Genomic DNA, 17715 nt, shown 5'->3' with positions numbered 1-17715 from the left:
CACGCCTCCAGCCTCCCTCCCTCGGAGTGTTTGCAGAGGGCAGGAGCGTGTGTGCGTGCGAGGGGGCCGGGAGGGGGGGGGGGGGGGTCATAAATTTTCACTTGTAATCAATCAATAATTAACTAATAGCGGAGCGTGGGCCGAGCGGGCCGGCAGGCCGGCGGCAGCGGGTGCCGCACAGCCGGGGGTGTCGGTGTCCCCTCCCTCCAGGAGCTGATGCGGCGCCTGTGCCCCCTCCTTGCCCTCACCCCACCCCCCCCAGGGTTGTCACCGCGGACCCAACCCCAAATTTTGGGCTCGGGGCTAAAAATTCGGCGGGTAAACCCCAGATCCACTCCTAGGACTAAGTTAGCGGCGAGCTGCAGGTTCAGGGGTCGGGCGGGGGGGGGGATGCCGGCTCACCTGGCCCCTCCCCACCCCCTCCACCACCTCCCCCGTGGGTGCCGTGCCCCCTCGTTCCCGTCCCACGGGTCCCCTCGGGGCCGCTCCGCACTGCTCGGGCTGCCCAAGAGATGGCGCCGGCGCCCCGCAAGACCCCCCCGCCGCCGGACACCCCCCCGAGCCAGCGCCGGGTCGCCTGCATCAGCCATAAAACCATTGAGGATATCAAGACAGGCGCCAGGTGAGTAATAGACAGGATAATCCAGAGAGATTGCTCGCTGTTTACCTCCATGCACAAGCGCCACATGAGTTACTCATTAACGTTACTATATACAAATAAGATACACAGGAGATAAAGCCATTTGCAAGTCAGAATTACACCTGAGGTACACGGATTTCTTGCAAGGGCATGAATAGGGGGGAGGTCAGCGTTAGGCCCAAGGAAGAGGAGGAGGAGGAGAGGAGAAGGTGGGGGTGGGTGGGTTAAATCAATCAGGCTGCACCCTCAGCCTTAATAAATAAATAAGAGAAAAGAAAATAAATGGTGACCTCCGGTTTTGCGGCGCCCGGAGGCTGCCGGTGCCCGCCTGGCCTGCGGAGCGGCTACCGGACTCCTGGGCCAGCAGGAAAGGGAGGTGCGGGGGGAAGGTGAGGGTATTTGCTGGGGGGTATTTGCTTTCCTCTAAACATCAGCTGTGAATTTCCTCGCCGGCTATGAAAGCCTCTCTGGCACACGCAGATCGCAACAGCTCTGCCTCTGTAAAAGGGATTTGGGGGACGAGCAGCTAGGGAGGGGGGTAAAAAAAAAAAAGAAAAAAAAAAGAAGGAAGAGAAAAAGAAAAGAAAGAGAAAAGGAAAAGAAAAAAAAAAAAAAAAAGAGAGAGAGAGTGAAAAGAAAGAGGTCCCCTCATCGTTTCTGCAGCCAAATAAATGAGGAGGGGGGGTTAGGGGATCTGTAACACACGGGAAGGTGCCTCTGAGCTGCCTCTAAGGCCGGGATAAAGTTGAAAGTTGGTTTTATAGCCCGGAGGAGCTGGGAGTGTTCTGCCCCACCGCTCAGCTCCCCCACACACCCCAGGAGTCTGACAACCTTCCCAGCTCGCCGGAGCATCCCCAGCTCCCACCCACACGGTCCGGGTGGAAACCGGCTGGTGGGGCTGCAGCCCGAAGGCTGCCTGCCTGCAGGAGCTGCCTGCTTCCTGCCCTGGCTGTATTTTTACTTTCTTTTACCAGACCCTACGCCACCTCTGTCCCTAAAAGCCCCACCTCGCCCAAGCCAGCTCCGAGGAGGAGCATCAGTTGAAGTGACATCCCCAGCAGCCAGCACCTTGGGCCACACGAGAGGGGAAAAAAAAAAAAAACAACCCCACTTCTCATCCCAAACCGTCGATTTAAATTACACGCAAGCTGAACGGGGGGGTCCCCTCCCTATACACACCCCAGGAAGGGGACTTGAGCAGGGTTTGACGTGCGGGGAGGCGGCCCCCGCTGGCAACGTCAAAGAAAAAAAAAATTGGGGGCAAAAAGCTTTCTCGCCACTTTCATTACAATTCTCTTTATCTCGCCGGGGCCATGGGCCGAGGGGCAGAGGGCTGTAACGCAGGATCCCGGCTGGAAGTGCATCCTTATAATATTTATTACTGGCGGAGGCTGAATCACTTTCCAATGCACGGGACACTGACTTGTTGAAGAGAGGGGAACGAAAAAAAATCTCTTTAGCACGGAGAAATATATATATATATATATAGAGAGAGAGAGATTCTGTTAAAGGACGTGCTGGTGGGTTGGCAAAGAGACAGGCAAGGCTGCAAGTTCTTCTCAGTGACCTCCCAGGCCACTGGTCCAGCCTGGAGCCTGGATGCTTCTCCCTGTTCCAGCCCTTTTCCAGCTTAAGCTCAGCGCAGCATCAGCCCAAGGGTGAGCAGGGGCGATTCCAAGGGATGAAAAAAAAAAACCCAAACCACCAAATCACCCAACCCTGTGTATTTCCAGGTGATAACTCACTGGAAAAGCCGATTCCCCTGCCCGGACGGGAGGAAAAACGAGCCCAGCAACACCATCAGCAACTTTACCTGGAAACTTTGGAGGAGGGTTCTGCATTAAAATTTAACCGATCTACTCTCTTAATTCTTCACTTTTGCGTTATTAATTTATGATAGATAAAAGCATAGCTGAGCCTGGCTCATTAACTTTTCAAACGCCACTTAATATCGTTCCATTAAAAGAGGTGACTTAGGAGCCTCTGGATCGACTTGAAAAGAGAGAGGGATAAAGCCGGGAAAGGTACATTAAACAGTTTGCTTAAAACTCCTGTTTTTCCCCCCCCTCCCGCAAAAATCCAAACGACACCATCCCGACTGGTTACTGCTGGCTCTTTCCAGGAGAAATATCATAATATCGGGCAGGGGATGGGGGGTGGGGGAGGGATATTTATCTTTCAAGACCTCCATCCTCCCAGGCGCTTTGGGGAGGGTTGGGGTGAAGGCATTTCACAGTACGCCCAAGACATTTCAATAAAAATTTATTGGAACTTCAGTGACTTTTAAAAGGAGGGGGGAAAAAAATTACAGAAAAAAAAAAAAAATCAAAAACTTCTCAACATTTATATAACACAAAATATACCTTCATTTTTATTTTTTTTTTTTTTCCTTTGAACCAGCTCTGAGCACCTGACTTTCAAGCCAAGAAAATATGCACTCACTCAAACAAAGACAACAATAAGCACAGTAGTAAAACTCCATCGTGGGGTTGTTGTTGGTTCTTTTTGTTTTCTTTTGGTTTTTTTGGTTTTTTTGGGGTTTTTTTGTTTTTTGACACACCGAGGAAGTGGGGGGAAAAAAGAATAAAAAGTCAAGAAAATCCTAAAATCTTCATTTTTTTTTTTTTTTCTCTCAAGCCACTGGAGAAGCCTGTTGTCAGGTATTAATGTACATAATTTCTGTTGTTGTTGACTTTTTTTACGGAAAGTAGTGCTTTGAACACTGAAGAAATCGAGGATTAAAAGCTACCATGGCACATCGCTTTTTTTTTTCCTTTTTCTCTCTTTCGGTTTTTTATTCTACAGTTCTTTGATTAATTCTGTTTGTTTCTGCTTTGCCTTTTGCAATTCGGCTCCTTTACAAAAGGAGGAGGTCAGGTTTTCTGGGGGAAACTCCGATTTTAAAGTGAGCCCTCAGAATCTCTCCTCTGGGTCGGGGTGGATGTTTAAAGGAATTACGAACTTGAAATGAAAACGACTAAAAATAACAACAGAAGGGGGGGAAAAAAAGACAGCTGCAGTCATATTTACAGAGGTATGTACAATGTCAATAAATTAAAGTTTAATTTCGAGTATTCATATTCCACGTATTTACAAGAGTTATCAAATAATTACATAAATACTTTGTTTTAATAATAGTGTCCGCTCTTTTCTTCTTCTCAGTACGTTTAAACCTTGTTATTGCATATACAATTAAAGAGAGAAAGCTGTGATCGACCTACAGTCAAGCTACAGAGGTTTTTAGATAAAATAAATTCACTTTTTTTTTTTTTGTTTCTTTCCAACTACACTTCTTATTGTTGCTGCTACAGGGAGGATGCTTCAGGTAGAGGGATGAGGGTCTCGTATTTTTGTTTTTATTATTATTAATAATTTTTCTTTCCCTGGGATTTGAAACAAGCATTAAAAATAAACAACAAAACCCCACCGAAAAAAAAAAAACCACAAAACCACCCCCCCAAGCAGACTACTATGGAACATGCAAAAAAAAAAAAAAAAAAAAAAAAAAAAAAAAGCCACCGACTGGCTCCAAGACATCACAAGAATATTTTAAAGACACAACTTCCCTTAATATTGACTCCGAGGGTTGTCATTAACAACCCGCCCAGGAAACAACTGTTGAAGAACTGATGTGAGTTACTTACACACTTTTCTTTCGGAAAGAAAAAAAAAAAATAACTCTTTCACTTAATTTTTTATTCATACATTTGTTTGATAATTTTTTCGTTTGTTTTATTTTTGCTTTTAGGTGGTTTTTTTCTGTGTTTTTTTTTTTTTCCTTTTGTTTTGTGATTTGTTTGGTTTAGTTTTCTTTTTACATAGTTTAAAAAAAAAAAAAAACCAAAAAGGAGTATGCCACAACACCACCAAGCTGGGCCAGCCTAGCAGCCTCCAACCCAGCTCTCCCACCTCCATCCCCTGACCCTCTCCCCCCCCTCACCCTCCCCCTACTTCACCAGATACCTTTTTGTTGACAAGAGCACACACAACGCCGGGGGATTTTATACCAAAAAAGAAAAAACACCAAAAGGTTAGAAAGCGGGGAAAAAACAAAATTAAACGGGGGGGGGGGGGGGGGGAGTAGAGGGAGGGGGGCGGCAGAAAGAACAAACGAAAAAAGAAACAAGAACACAACAACTTGGGGGGGGGGGGGAGGATGTGGTTTCTTTCAAACAAAGTGCACTGCGAAACTGATTTGAAATGAGCTCCCGGGGGCCGGGGGGGTTACGGGGAGCCGCTGCGGGATCTGTCCTGCTTGGGGTCGAGCCCACTGACCAGGCGCTGGATGTTTTGCAGTTCGCTGGTGGCCGCCTCCTTGTCTGCTCCCAGTTTAGGGGAGAGGGAAACCGAGCCGGAGGAGAGGGTGGAGGAGCGGCTGGTGAGGTCCGATGCGGAGTCCAGGGGGACGGAACCGGGGCTGGTGGTTAAACCCCCCGTTTTACCTTCGCCGGAGCCAGCGGCCAGGCCGGGCAGGGCGGTGGTGAGGAGGCTGCTGCCGTCGGGCAGGGGGACGGGCAGGGGGTAGGGGCTGTAGCGGAGCCGCGGCCGCACGGCGCTGAGGAAGGGGTGTCGGTGCACAGAGCTGGAGGCTGCGCTGGAGGCGGCGGCCGCAGCCGCCATGTAGGTGTAGGGGTAAGGGAAGAGGCTTCCGAAGGGAGACATGGCCAAGCCCTGCGGGAGGGGAGGAGAGAGAAAAAAAAAAAAGCGTTACCGGCTTGCACATCCCCACCCCCCACCCCCGGACAGGAGATGCCTTCCCCCAAGGCACCCCCCGCCAGAGCCCCACACACCAGTGGGATAACTCTGAGAGCAGCCAAGCTGCCCACGGGTGGGGATGGAGACCCGTCCTCCCGATGCCGAGGTCAAAACCACCCGGACACCCCTCCACCCCGAGGCAGCCCCTGTCCGAAACCCGCTCCGCCGTGGGGTGGCCCAAGAGAGGGGGGAGAAGGGAGAAATGTGTAAGGGTCCTGCTGCCTCACTCCCCACCCTCTTCTTCCTCCGCGGGCAGATTTTCCTTCGCTTGAGGAAACACTGCCTGCCCGCAGATCCAGCCGGCCCCCTCCCACACCGCAGGCCCGAGCACTTTTCCTGTCCCCCTCCGACCGCGGCTCCGTCCCCAGACTGAACGCACCCCACACCGCGGAGCTGCCCGGAGAGCCCCGCCGGCCCCCCTCGGGTCAAAAAGTTGCGGGAGCTCCAGTCGGGCCGCCCACCCCCACCACGGGGGGGCTTTCCCATCGCTGACTTTGCCCTCAAACCCGGCGCCTGCCCCTACAGAGGGTGCCTGGGGGGGGTTGGGAGACCCCAGCGGGATAAAAGGGGGTGTCCCGCTACCCCCCGCCCCCTGTCCCCCGGAGTCGCACCGGAGATGTTGTACCTGAGAAGCCAGGACGTGCTGCTGCAGATGGAAAGGCAAAGCAGCCGCCGATGCTCCCGAGAGTCCCTGGGCCGCTGCCGTGGCCATGACCGTGTTGTCCAGTCCCGAGACCCCGGCGGATGCCCCGGAGACGGTGGCGAGCAGTGGCCCCATGCCCGCGGCCATGCCGGAGAAAGCCCCCCCCATGGCGAACTGCCCGGGGTGCAGCAGCAGCGGGTGCCCGTTCCCCAGCGGGTTGAAAAACTGCTGGCCGGCCAGGGCAGGGGGGAAGCCGAGGTTTTGCAAGTGTCCTTGGCTCAGGTGGGCCGCGCTGTCGGTCTGGACCGTGAGGGGGGCGAAGGGTTCTTTACCCAGCAGCCGGTTCTCATCTACTTTAGGACCATCCCTGAGAGGGCTTTTCAGTTCCTCGCCGCTCAAACTTCCCCCCCGGGTGCTGGAAGAAATCGTAGCCGGGCTGTGCCGGGAGTCCGGAGGGGCTTTCTCCGTCCTCTCTCGGCTCCGACTCCCTGCCGAATCGCCGGGGAAAAAGTGACTTTTGGAGGGGCTGCCTCCTTTTTCCCGGGGGTCGTCTCCCGGGGCCGCGGCGGAGCTTGCCGGCGCTGGGGTGGTGGCGGTGGTCGTGCTGATTTTCCCCGCCTCGTTGCACTCTAGCAAGGGATCGTCTTTGCTGTCTGCATCGCTGTCCCCCTCGCTGGGACAGAGATCTGCAAGACAAAGGGAGCCCGGGGCTGGGATCCGGCACTGCGCGTCCCTAACCACCCCCCAATTCCCCCCTGGGGCTGGGAGAGAGGGAGCAGAAAGGCTTCCTGGCCGGCCAGAGGTTTAAACTGAAATACTTCCTTTTTTGTTTGTTTGTTTTAGATTACTAAATAAATAAATATATGGCCATCCCCATCCAAGCCAACCCCAGTTTCAAACAGCTCAGCATAGCTGAGAAACAGCGGCGACCCCCAAGAGTGATCCCCCCCCTCTCACCTCCCCTCCCCCAGACTCCTCGGTCCGGAGCCCCCCAGGTAACCCCCTCCTCGGCTGGGACAAGAGCAGCAGCGTCCTCCCAGTCAGGTTGGAGGGCCTTAGGATGCCTCCTAAAAACTTTTCCAAAATTTTCAGCCCTTTCAGTGGGCAAATTTGGAACACACAGACACACACTCCTGCCTCCGTCACCCCCGGACACCCCCACGCCCCCTCTTTCTCCACCCCAAAACTCCTGCAAGGCTCAGCTGGACTCCTCTGTACTTCATCTCCTGATTTCAGCGCCCCAGGTGTGAAGCTCTGGTTTGCTTTTTGGGTCCCCTCCCCTCAGCAGGACTTTAAATAAACGGGTAAAGCAACAACAACAAAAAAGAGGTTGTTTCCTCCTCCCCCTGCACCCCCCTGCTCCTGGAGGGATTAATTCATGTGAGGGAGCTGCAGACAGCTCCCAACCCCGCACCGAGAGAAACCGAGGGTGGTGACTTTTACTACAACAAAGTTCGGGACTGTATCCAGGGGAAAGATCCTTCCTCTAATAACAGATTCAGAGAGTAATATTAATGGAGTGACTCCAGTTTTGAACTTTTGCCCCGTGGTCTGTCTTTGCTCCCTTGACTCGGGGCTGGCTCCTTTCTGAACCAAGGAGGGGAGGAATGAACATGAAGCGGGAGGAGGGGGAGAGAGAAGGGCAAGGAGGGAGAAAGAGAGAGAGAAAAAAGAGGAAAATATAAAAAGAAAGAAAAGAGAAAAGAAAGGGAAGAGAAGAAAGAAAGGAGAGAAAGGAGAGAAAGGAGAGAAAGGAGAGAAAGGAGAGAAAGGAGAGAAAGGAGAGAAAGGAGAGAAAGGAGAGAAAGGAGAGAAAGGAGAGAAAGGAGAGAAAGGAGAGAAAGGAGAGAAAGGAGAGAAAGGAGAGAAAGGAGAGAAAGGAGAGAAAGGAGAGAAAGGAGAGAAAGGAGAGAAAGGAGAGAAAGGAGAGAAAGGAGAGAAAGGAGAGAAAGGAGAGAAAGGAGAGAAAGGAGAGAAAGGAGAGAAAAGAGAGAAAAGAAAAAAAAAAAAGGAAAGAAAGAAAGGACAGAGGGAAGGGAAGAAAATAAGAGAAAGTAGGGAAAAGAAAGAGAGAGGAGAGAGCATGGAGAGAAAACAGAGAAAAGAAGGAAAGACAAAGGAAGGTAAGAAGGAAGGAACATAGGTGCCAGAGGGCAGGGGTGCAGGCCAGGATCCATCCCCACACTGAGCAGGCTCCCAGGCCCGGGGAGGGTCGGGGAGGGGGTTCCGTGGTCGGCAGCTCTGACCTTTGAGGCTGGAAGTGCCGACGGCGGGCACGGCGGGGCAGGAGGACTGCGCGAAGCACTTGAAGGCCGTCTGCTCGTTGGAGGACTCATCCGAAGTGGGGTTTTCCTTCTTCTGCCTCTCGTCGTAGACCCGCATGGACTGCAGGGTCAGCTGCTTCCTGCGGGCACAGGCACCCGCTGGGCCGTGGGACCCGGCAACCCCCCCGGGACACGGCCCCCGGGAACCCCCATCCCTTCCCCGACCCCTCTGCCCCAGTCGCCATCTGGGGATAAGTGGGGCAGGGGAATTAAGGGCCAAGGTTCCCTCGAGAGGAGGGGGGAAGGGGGGGGAAGCGCGTTTTTGGCAGGCAGGACTTGGCTGCTAATGAGAGGAGATTCCTTGGAAGTGAAGAGCAAGGGCAGATATTAAAGACAAGAGGCAGAGGGGAGTGGGAAGCATTCCCTGGAGATTAGCTTTTAAAAACGCGAGGATGTTCCAGAGATATGAGCCGTCTTAATGGCTGCTAAGATTGCTAGGAAGTGGTTATTTTGTTAGGCACTTTATGTAATCTTTTCACCAACAATTAACCCGAAGTAAAAAAAAAAAAAAAAAAAAAAAAAAAAAAATCTATTTATATTTAGAAAGAAATTAGAAATCATTTCCGTCCTGTGGCTCCAGCCTTGGCTTTATTTTCACACTGATGGACAAGAGGAGCTGGCGTGTATGTGTGTGTTGGGCTGAGTGATGGGCAGGGAAAAAGGCCTCTTGTTTTACACTACTCCCCCCAACCCCACTTCTTTAAAAAAAAAAAAAAAGAAAAGGGGAACAAATTTACTAATTTTATAGACTTGAGTGCAAATGGCACAAATATCCCATCTGCTGAAAAAAAGCAGCCATATCCCTCATAAGAGGAAAAAAAAAATCACTTTCTTTATTTTCTCCAATATTAAAAAATTAAAAAATTGAGCCCAAATAAAACAAGCTCTGTCCTTCTGTCTACCTGGAAGAGAAACTGTGTCCTGCTGCTTTGGGAAAAAATAAATTACTCTTCTCTCATCAATTACTTCCATATTCACGAGACACTTCTGTCAAAACAGTTTATTTATTGTAAGTTTCTCCTCCACACTTTAGTCTTTTTGATACAGCCCTCGTGAAAATGCCAGAGGAGATTCAACCAGGGCCCAGCTCTTCCCTCACTTCTCCCTCTTCCCCAATCTCAGATGTACACAAGGATGTAAAATTCCCCTCAAAGTTTTAAGGGAAACTTCTTTAACTGGTGATATCTGCTTAGTGCCCCAACATCCCATTGGCCAGCCATCCCCTGCCATGTGAAAATGAACCGTGGAAAACAGGAAAGAATTCCCATGCAATCAGTTTGCAAGATCCTTACAAATTCGAGGAGGGAGGGGATGGGGGGGAGGAAGGAGTGTGGTTTGGAGGCAAGGGGAGGTGATTCTGACCTCTGCTTCTCTCAGCTTTGCACACCAAATGAGGAACTTGTATACAATCCATCCAGACTCACCTTTTCTCCCTCCTTCCATTCCCGGTGTCCCGAAAACCTTTGGCAAAGGGGTTGTTGTCAATTTTCAACTGAGTGATCTAGAGGACAGAGGAAAAAAAAAATATATAAATATATATAGGCAGGGAGTTGGGGCAGAAATCAGGAGATTTTGTACTGAAAAAACATCAGCACAAAACCCTCCCTCCCCAGTTCTCCCGGGGCCGACAGGAGCAGGAGAGGGCAGGGGATAAAGGTCCCTGGTTTTGGGGTGAATGTCCTTGTTTTCCCCAGCTGGTCTGAAGGCAGCTCAGCCCTGGGCTGGCTGGTGACCCGGTGTGTGGTGGCAGTGCCAGAGCCCCGTGTTGCTGCCACCACACCGGCACCAAGTCAGCCGTGCAATGCGATCCATGCAGGTTATGCCTGAGCTTAAAACTCCTCAAATGCCAGAATTAAACCACAAAGGAATCACACCACCCCCTTGCTATAATAAAATACTTCATATAATCGCATTGTGCTCTCCGTGTGCCTGTGTTGGGGAGACCAGGGTGCCAAGATCCAGCTCATTAATTTTTTGGGGGGGTTGAAAGTAATTTTTTTTTATTATTTTATTTTATTTTTGTGAGTGCTTGGAGGTTTCCTCAGGATTCAGGTGGTGGCAGGGAACGGCTCTTTCCTTCTCCAATTGGAGGCATGAGGGAGTGCGGGGTACCCCGTAACTCCCCGTGTGATGTGGGGAGGTGAATTCAAGGCTCCCTCGCTCTAAGAGGATGCAGGCTGTGGGGAGGGGGATACCCCTTGCCCACCACCCCACTCCCGGTCCCGTAGCGGGCTGGAAACTCCAAAAGCCTCCGATTTGGGAGGAGAACCGGACCCCGAACAGCAACCCCCTGTCTGCAGCCCAGCGCCGGGCAGGACCGGCCCCCGTCTCGTCTCCCGAGTTCCTCCCCCCCTCCCTCCTCCGCACAGGCGGGCTTAGGAAAGAGCCAGGAAAACCCAACTGCGAAAAACCCATCAGGACTTTTAATCCAGGTGATCCCGGCCGTGCCTTCTGACCCGCGGCGGGGAGGCTCCAGCAGCGCCGCAGCCCAGGGCTCCCCGCACGCCGCTTTCCAGGCGATTTCATGGCAATCAGACAAATCTGCTCCTTTCTGTCCTTCAAACCGAGCCGGCCCCAGCTGATAGAGTGGGGCGAACAGCCCTCCTGATAAGTCTCAAAGCGAAGTCTGCTCTCTGTAAACACAGTTTTCTTTCCGTTTCCTTGCAAGCGCCCTCCCGCATAAGGAGAGGGAAAAGAGCCCGAGCCTCGAGGGAGAAGCGGCTTTTTGGAAACCGAGGGCAGAAGAGAGTGCAGACCTTCTCTCTTCACCTCTTAATTTTTAATAGCAAAGGATGTGAGGGGGCAGAGAGAGGCACGGGGAAGCTGCAGGGAACGGGCACTGCACACCCAGACCCTCAGCGCTCAACGCACACGCACCCAAAGTTACAAGTTATAGCCCAAAAAAATCAAAGCCCCTTTTTTTTTTTTTTTTTTTTTTTTTGGCTCTTTCACTTCCTTCCACTTGACTTAATTATCGTAAATTTGCCGTTTGCCACTCTCCCAAATATACCACCTTGGTTGCAAGCGACAATAAACCAGCAGAAAAGGAAAGGCAGCGTCTGCAGCTCTGCAAAACTTTCTCACCCTAACTCTTTCAGACCTTCCAGCTAAATTCAAGCGAGATACCCCTCTCTGATCAGAGCATATTTCTGCACCACAAAAAATAATAAAACACTGCAGGATGCAAAAAAAAAAAAAAAAAAAAATCATAATATAATAATAATAGGAAACAGACGTGCACTCCAGCCTTATTGCCAATTGCTGTTAAAGGAGCTAAAACAGCACAAAGGCCAGGAAGAATTACAAAACCTCCAGCCCGCTGCTCTCCCCCCTCTGCCTTTCGACACACGATTTTTTTTTTTTTTTCCTGATGCGTCTTAGATTAAACCCACACTGAAAGAAGCGATCCCTACCCCATCCTACCCCCTACTCCACGCCGCGGAGTGAAAAACAACCCCAAAACGAAGCCCCCCCCCCGGCCAATCTCCCTTTTAATTGCCTTCCCGAGGTAGGTATTAGGAGAGTGCCCGACCCCCTCCCCCAGCGCCATCCCGAAGTCGGATCAAGGAGGTTCTGGGGGGGAGGGGGAAGAGAAGAGAGGAGCGGGATGGGCTTCGTGATTTTTAAGGGAACAATGCAAAGTAAAAGCTCTCTTAAAAGCCAAAACACGTAAAACAAATCCTTTCTTAATCTCCTTACCTTATCATTCTGGTATGCGGTCACTGCGATGAATTCAGTCTCCGGGAAAACGTAGGTCCTGAACGTGCTGTAGGGGAGCTTGAGGATATCGTTGGCTCGGACGATGTGGAAGCGGGGCTGGTACTTGTGCATGGAGTTTAGAATGGTCTGGGGGCAGGCGTGGCGGGGGAGGGGGAGCAGGCAGCGGCCGGCAGCAAAGAGGGGGGGAAAAGAAAAGGGTCAGCTGGAGCAGCACCCCTCGCCTCACACTTCCCCCAGCCATCCGCACTTTCTCCTCCTAATTTGTCTTCCCCTCTCCTGCCTCCCCTCATTCCTCCTCCCCGCCGAGCACACTCCAAACACACGCACACGCCTTGCAGCACCCAACAAAAAGCTCTGACAGCTCCAGCTCGCCGGGGTTGGGATCTCCGCCGGACCTTTCCAGGGGACACGGGGAGTGGGGGCGGGGAATCCCATCGGAACTCTCCTAGGAGAGGGGGAGAAGCTTTTTTGGGCTCCGGCCTCAGCGTCTTTTGATTTCACCGTGATTTTTTTTGAAATGAGTAAATAAATAAATATTTTAAATAAAGTGAAGAAGCATCAGCAGCTGCAACCAGCAACACCTCCACCAGAGCCTTGGCTGAGGCTAATTGCTTGCCCCAATCCACTTAAGGCCTTCTGCGAAAGGCAAAAATGTATCGTCTAATCAAATCACAGCCAGCAAATGCAATCTTCGGCACATTAGAGATCCCCCGACCGCGGCCAGCACCGGCAACCCCCGGCTCCGAGGCGGAGGTTTTCCCAGGAATAGAAAGAAATGGCCAAGGATCGTCAGAGCACTTATCAGCAGGTTTGTTTGATTTCACTCATGGGGTAAGTTTTTATCTCTGCACACCCAGGAAATGTAAAGGAGTGGATAGACATGAATGGGCAACTTGACCTCTGATTTTGGCCCCTGTTTATTTTCACTCCGGTTTGCTTTACATTATCCAGATTAATATATATTTAAATGTTTGCATTCTTAGGCCTTTAAGCCTTTTATACACACGTGCGCATCATTTTCCTGCTCTTAAAAATGTGATTGGCTTTATTTTATAATAAATATATACGGAGAGTGAGGGATAAAGTCAGCACAGCTCCGAGAAATATCGAGTTGCACTATGCTGGAAATATATCTCTAAAGTTCATGCTGAGTGGGCAGGGAGAGGTTACAGAATGAACTCGGGTGTTTAATCTGACCTCAGCAACAGAAAAAAAATCGAGGAATATTATAAACCGGACAGATGCCCATCCCGCTGTGCGTGGAGAGGGGTTTATTTCCCATTTATTCCCCATTTTCCCTCATTCCGGCTGCTCCCGGGAGCTGCGGGCACGGCTCCGGCCAAGCAGCCGCTCCATACCCCCCGCCGGGACCCACCGCTCCGGCCAGGGAAGGAGAGGGAGGGAGAGGGGGGGCAAAGGAAGGTGTAAAAGGCACTCACAAATCCGTGCTTGTCAGAGATGTTGTTAGTGAGCTTCAGCTTGTGAAAGGTGACGACTTTGGACATCCATTGTTCGCCGGTGGCCGGGCTGTCCGGGTGGATGTACATTCTCTTTGGCATTTCAGGGTCAGCTTTGCCCGCTACCATCCACCGGGAATTATGGAATTTGTACCTACAATCATCAGCCGCCACAATATCCATCAATAAAATGTACTTGGCCTTTTTATCCAGTCCAGTGCACCTCACTTTAAATGGAGGAAACATTCTCCTATGGGCAGAGAGAGAGAGAGAGGGAAGGGGGAGTATAAAGAAAAGACAAGACGAAAATAAAATAAAATTAATTACAGCGTTTAAATAAAGCCCCCGAATCTCGGTAGCGCGTCCACCAAGCAATCGCTTCACCTCTCAGGAGGGGAAAACTCTGTGTGCATTTGTGTCCCAGCAGAAAAATCTTCCCCCCACCCTCAGCGAAAAGGTTTCTCCGGCGCTTCGAAGTTTCAGGAGAAAATGGTCCCTGGGACGGGAGGCGAAGGGGAGAGCTAAGTGTTCCCTCGAAATCAGCAGGCTCCTACCCTCTGCCTTTCCTGAACAGCAAAGCCTCAGCTGAGGGTCTCAGACCTCTCCTCCTTTCCTTTTTCGCCGGCTGAACAAAGAAATGGGAACAGCTCGCACCCCGATAAAAATAAATATCCCGCGTTACCCTAACCCACTGCGTGGCTGGAGAGGGGAAAGGGGAGTTTTTCACTTGGCAGAGGAGGAGGAAAAAAACCAAACCAAAACACAACACAAGCCTCCAGTGAGGGCAGAGTGGCTGCCGTGGCTTTCCCAGGGCTGCAGCCTCCCGGTGATAACCCAGCCGGGCTCCCTGCAAACCCCGCTCCCCTCCGCTCCCAAGGCCGGCTCGAAACTGCAACAGGATACCACAAATTTGCTGTTTATTATATCGAGCGGTTGGCATTCAGCAATCTCAACTTAAAAGGAAACACATGACTTTGCAACATGTAAGAGAGCTTATGACTCGCCGAGGCTTTCACGCAAAAATTTTTGACCACAATTAACTGAGAAAATCTCGGGAAAGCAGTAAAATGGGGGAGGGGATTTTTCTTTCCCCCCCCCCTCCTTGCTGCTTCTAGACTTTGTTAGTTTGGTTTGTGTTTGGTTTCTTTTTTTGTTTTTCTTTTTTCTTTTCTTTTTTTTTTTTTTTTTTTTTTTTTTTTTTTTTTCCTGAGCCTGCAACTGGTGCTCTGCAAGTAGGTGAAGCTCTAACAAGAGGCAACTGAAGGCCATCTAAGAAGACTTTTCAGGAGTGGCTTCCTCGAGTAATTCTCCTGGCAAATTACACGCGAATTGTTTGGGAGGTTCTAAGACAGTCCCTTAGTAAAACACCCGGCTGTGGAGGGGGTTTTCTCCCTTCGTGTCATCACAGCAATAGGCAGAGTTGTAAAAGAGCACGGGTGTCAATGAGTAACGAATTTAGAGAGGGGTTTCAGCTGGGTAAACCTACAAAAAGCAGAACTGCCGAGCTTGGAGGCGCCGTGTGTGTTCATTCATTCCCACGTGAAGGTTACAGAAAGAGAGAGACAGGCAGCGCCGAGCTGCAAAACCTTCCCTGCCACTGCAGCAGCGGCTGCAGGACTGCTGGCTGTTTTTGCCAGCTTTTTGTGCATTTCCATATTATAATTAGACAGCACAAATGCACCCTTAGCTCCCAGCAGAGAGTCAGGAACAAGCGAAGCAACTGATAAGCCGAGCCTCTCTCTGCCCTCCCGCAGCTTTCCAGCCTCCAGGGAGAATTTTCCCTTTTCTCGCCCTCTTCTTCCTTACGGAAGAAAAACCTACGCTGAAACCAGGCCAGCTCCTTTTCCAACCCCAAACTCTTTTTTTCCTGCTAACAGTCTTTTCTAGAAAATATTAAGCTACTGAACCATGAAGAGACCCTCTCACCCCTGCACACGCCGAGCAGGGCCGGGTCGTGGTTCAGTGCTTGAGCCTTGCCGAGGCTGCCCGAGACGGGCTCGGGGCTCCGGCTGCCTAAAACCTTCCATAATTCCTGTTGAAAGGAACCTTTATGGAGGAATTTATCAGCCCAGGAGCCTTGCTCTAGAGTAGCCTGGTGGGGTGCAGAAACTGAGGGGTGAGGGAGAGGGGGGTGGGGGGGAGGAGGAAAAAACCCAAACAAACCGAAAAACAACAAACGGTAAAAAAGGCATGAACCCCCCCAACCCAGACCTACCTTCCCGATTTGGTAATCACCATCTCCGTGCCTCTTTTATGGAATTGCTCCCAAAGCTCTTTGGCTTCCAGATGCACTTTCGGATCATCTTCCACCTCTTCTTCTGGCTCCAGAGTTTTTAAAGGCCTCAGATGAGCTGCTGCCTGGTGACCCAGGGAAGAAAAGGGGATACCAGTCTCTGCAGCTCCCACTAACTGATCCATGATGGGTTTAGCCAGAGCCCCGGGAAGGGACAGGGCAGCTGCCCCGTTGGGAGGCAAAGCCAGAGCTGGGAAGAAGGGAGGCTGATGTCCCAGCACAGCGCTCATGGCAAAGTCCGGTGCCCGGTGAGGTAAAAAAGGATGATAAGCCATGCTTGTCCCAGGGATTACTGGATCTCTCATCGGTAAATTCATCCACTCCACTCCTCGGTCTTCCTACTGCTGGAGTAGTCCCGCTGGAGTGGTTTCTAACAGCATATCACGAAGAAGAAATATTAAGATAATAACAATAACAACAATAAAGCACCAAAAAAATTAAAAAAAAATAAAAATAAAAATAGGGTGGGGGGAAACAAGCTCTAATAAAGTACGTGGGGGGAGAGGCAGAACTTCTACAGCCTACAACTTCCCGAGCCGGGGCACATCCCAAGCCCTCGGGACAGCAGATTAACAGGATTGTTCATTATTAGTCTTGCTTTTTGTGTGTGTGTTCGGTCTTTGCAGGTTTGGGGTTTTTTGGTATTTTTTTTTTCCTGAGTGGAAGTCCTTGCGCTGGAAAAGAAACGCCGATGAAAGGAAAGAAAAAACTTTAAAAATCCACCGGGTTCGCTGTCTGCTCCTGTTGCCGCAGAAGGGCTGGACAAGCCGAGATCCTTTTTCTTCTTCGTCTTCTTTTTTCTCTTAGTCTCGGTCCCCCAGCTCTTCTCTCGTGGCGGCGGGTGACGGCTGGAAGCTGGGTTTTCTTTTCGGGTGGCTGGCTTTCCCCCCCCCTCCCCCCCACCCCTCCACCTTTCCTCCGTACGGTCAGGCTGCAGAGCAGAGGCTGGGAAGGGAGGGAAAGCAGAAAGAAGCAAACAAACCCACCCCCCCTCGCCGACCGAGGAAGGCTCCTGAGCAACCTTCAGCAGCAAAAACTTGTAGGGAAATCTCGTTTCCGCCTCGCCTTCCCCCCTCTCCAAGCAGGAGCTGGTCAGGGTGCCCTGATTTCCATCAGGATCTCTTCTTTCTTTCTTTCACCCTTCTCTTTTCTTTTTTTTTTCTTTTTTTTTTTTTTTTTTTTTTTTTTTTTAAATAATTTTACCCCCTCTCTTTCCCTTTCACTTTGCTTTAAAAAACAAAAAAAATCTGGAAGAATTATACTCTCGTCTCCACTCTAGCAAAGCAGAGAGGGAGAAAGAGAGAGGGAAAGAGAAAGGAAGAGAAAAAGGGGGAGGGAGAAAGAGAGGAAAAGAGAAAGAGAGAGAGAGGGAGAAGGAGCCTCTCAGCTCTGAGAATTCCCTGTGACTCTGTGCTCTGCGTGCACCAGATTGTATGGATGTGTTGTGGGTTACAAGGGAGCTGGAGCCTCCTTGATTGGCTCTTTGACGCTTTCGGACCAATTGTGTGGCTCCATAGGCGTGGTTTTGACAGGTCGAGTGGAAGGGGGACAGAGCCGAGTTATAAAAAGAAGGTGTCGGAAACTGTAACGCTGCAGCAAAGCATCACTAGTACTCCGGGCCGTGTGAATATGTCAACATGATCAGAGGGGAGGGAGCAGGCAGCGCCGGGGAGGGCGGCCGGGAGCACCCGCCTCTTCGGCGGGAGGGGTCGGGGGGGGCTCGGAGCCGCCTCGCCCCCCGGCCCCGGCGCGATGGCAGGCTGGGCATTTCCAGTGCGCTCTCCTCCGCCTGCCTGCCCGGGTGGGAGCTCCTAAAAAAGCGCCGGAGAAGAGGCGAGGGCGCACCGGGAGCTGGGGAGTGGGGGGGGGGGGGGGGGGAGTCC

General features: G+C 51.3%; 1 protein-coding gene and 1 long non-coding RNA gene across 5 annotated transcripts; one reads left to right on the top strand and one right to left on the bottom strand.

Moving 5' to 3' along the window:
- The first annotated feature begins 330 nt into the window (after positions 1-330).
- On the top strand, positions 331-4081 carry LOC139805337 (uncharacterized). Of its 2 annotated transcripts, XR_011729776.1 has the most exons (3): positions 331-622; positions 2204-2298; positions 2374-4081. It is a non-coding gene; the product is annotated as an uncharacterized lncRNA (long non-coding RNA). The 2 variants fall into 2 exon arrangements; XR_011729775.1 differs by lacking the exon at positions 2204-2298.
- On the bottom strand, positions 2886-17367 carry TBX3 (T-box transcription factor 3). 3 transcript variants are annotated; one of them, XM_071763617.1, is made up of 8 exons: positions 16819-17367; positions 15755-16202; positions 13522-13789; positions 12062-12208; positions 9787-9863; positions 8285-8442; positions 6021-6724; positions 2886-5311 (listed from the first exon to the last, which is right to left on the bottom strand). In XM_071763617.1, exons 2-8 carry the CDS (start codon positions 16147-16149, stop codon positions 4865-4867), a joined length of 2196 nt encoding a protein of 731 aa, XP_071619718.1. In that variant the 5' UTR covers positions 16150-16202; positions 16819-17367; the 3' UTR covers positions 2886-4864. The 3 variants fall into 3 exon arrangements, with proteins under 3 accessions (XP_071619718.1, XP_071619719.1, XP_071619720.1); XM_071763618.1 differs by having other exon boundaries at positions 13522-13693; positions 15755-17367; XM_071763619.1 differs by lacking the exons at positions 15755-16202; positions 16819-17367 and adding an exon at positions 14296-15731.
- Positions 17368-17715: the final 348 nt, after the last annotated feature.

The sequence above is a fragment of the Heliangelus exortis genome, chromosome 19, assembly GCF_036169615.1.
Source record: "Heliangelus exortis chromosome 19, bHelExo1.hap1, whole genome shotgun sequence".
Lineage (NCBI taxonomy): Eukaryota > Metazoa > Chordata > Aves > Apodiformes > Trochilidae > Heliangelus > Heliangelus exortis.
The sequence above is the reverse complement of the archived record's forward strand: the minus strand, read 5'-3'. Positions and strand labels throughout refer to the sequence as shown.

Coding starts and splice junctions, on each gene's coding strand:
- TBX3 (XM_071763617.1), bottom strand. CDS start 16,149: ATGAATTTACCGATGAGAGATCCAGTAATCCCTGGGACAAGCATGGCT. Junction 12,209..13,521: donor TCTCTGACAAGCACGGATTT/GTGAGTGCCTTT, acceptor GCCTGCCCCCAG/ACCATTCTAAACTCCATGCA. Junction 5,312..6,020: donor AGCACGTCCTGGCTTCTCAG/GTACAACATCTC, acceptor CCCCTCCCGCAG/GGCTTGGCCATGTCTCCCTT.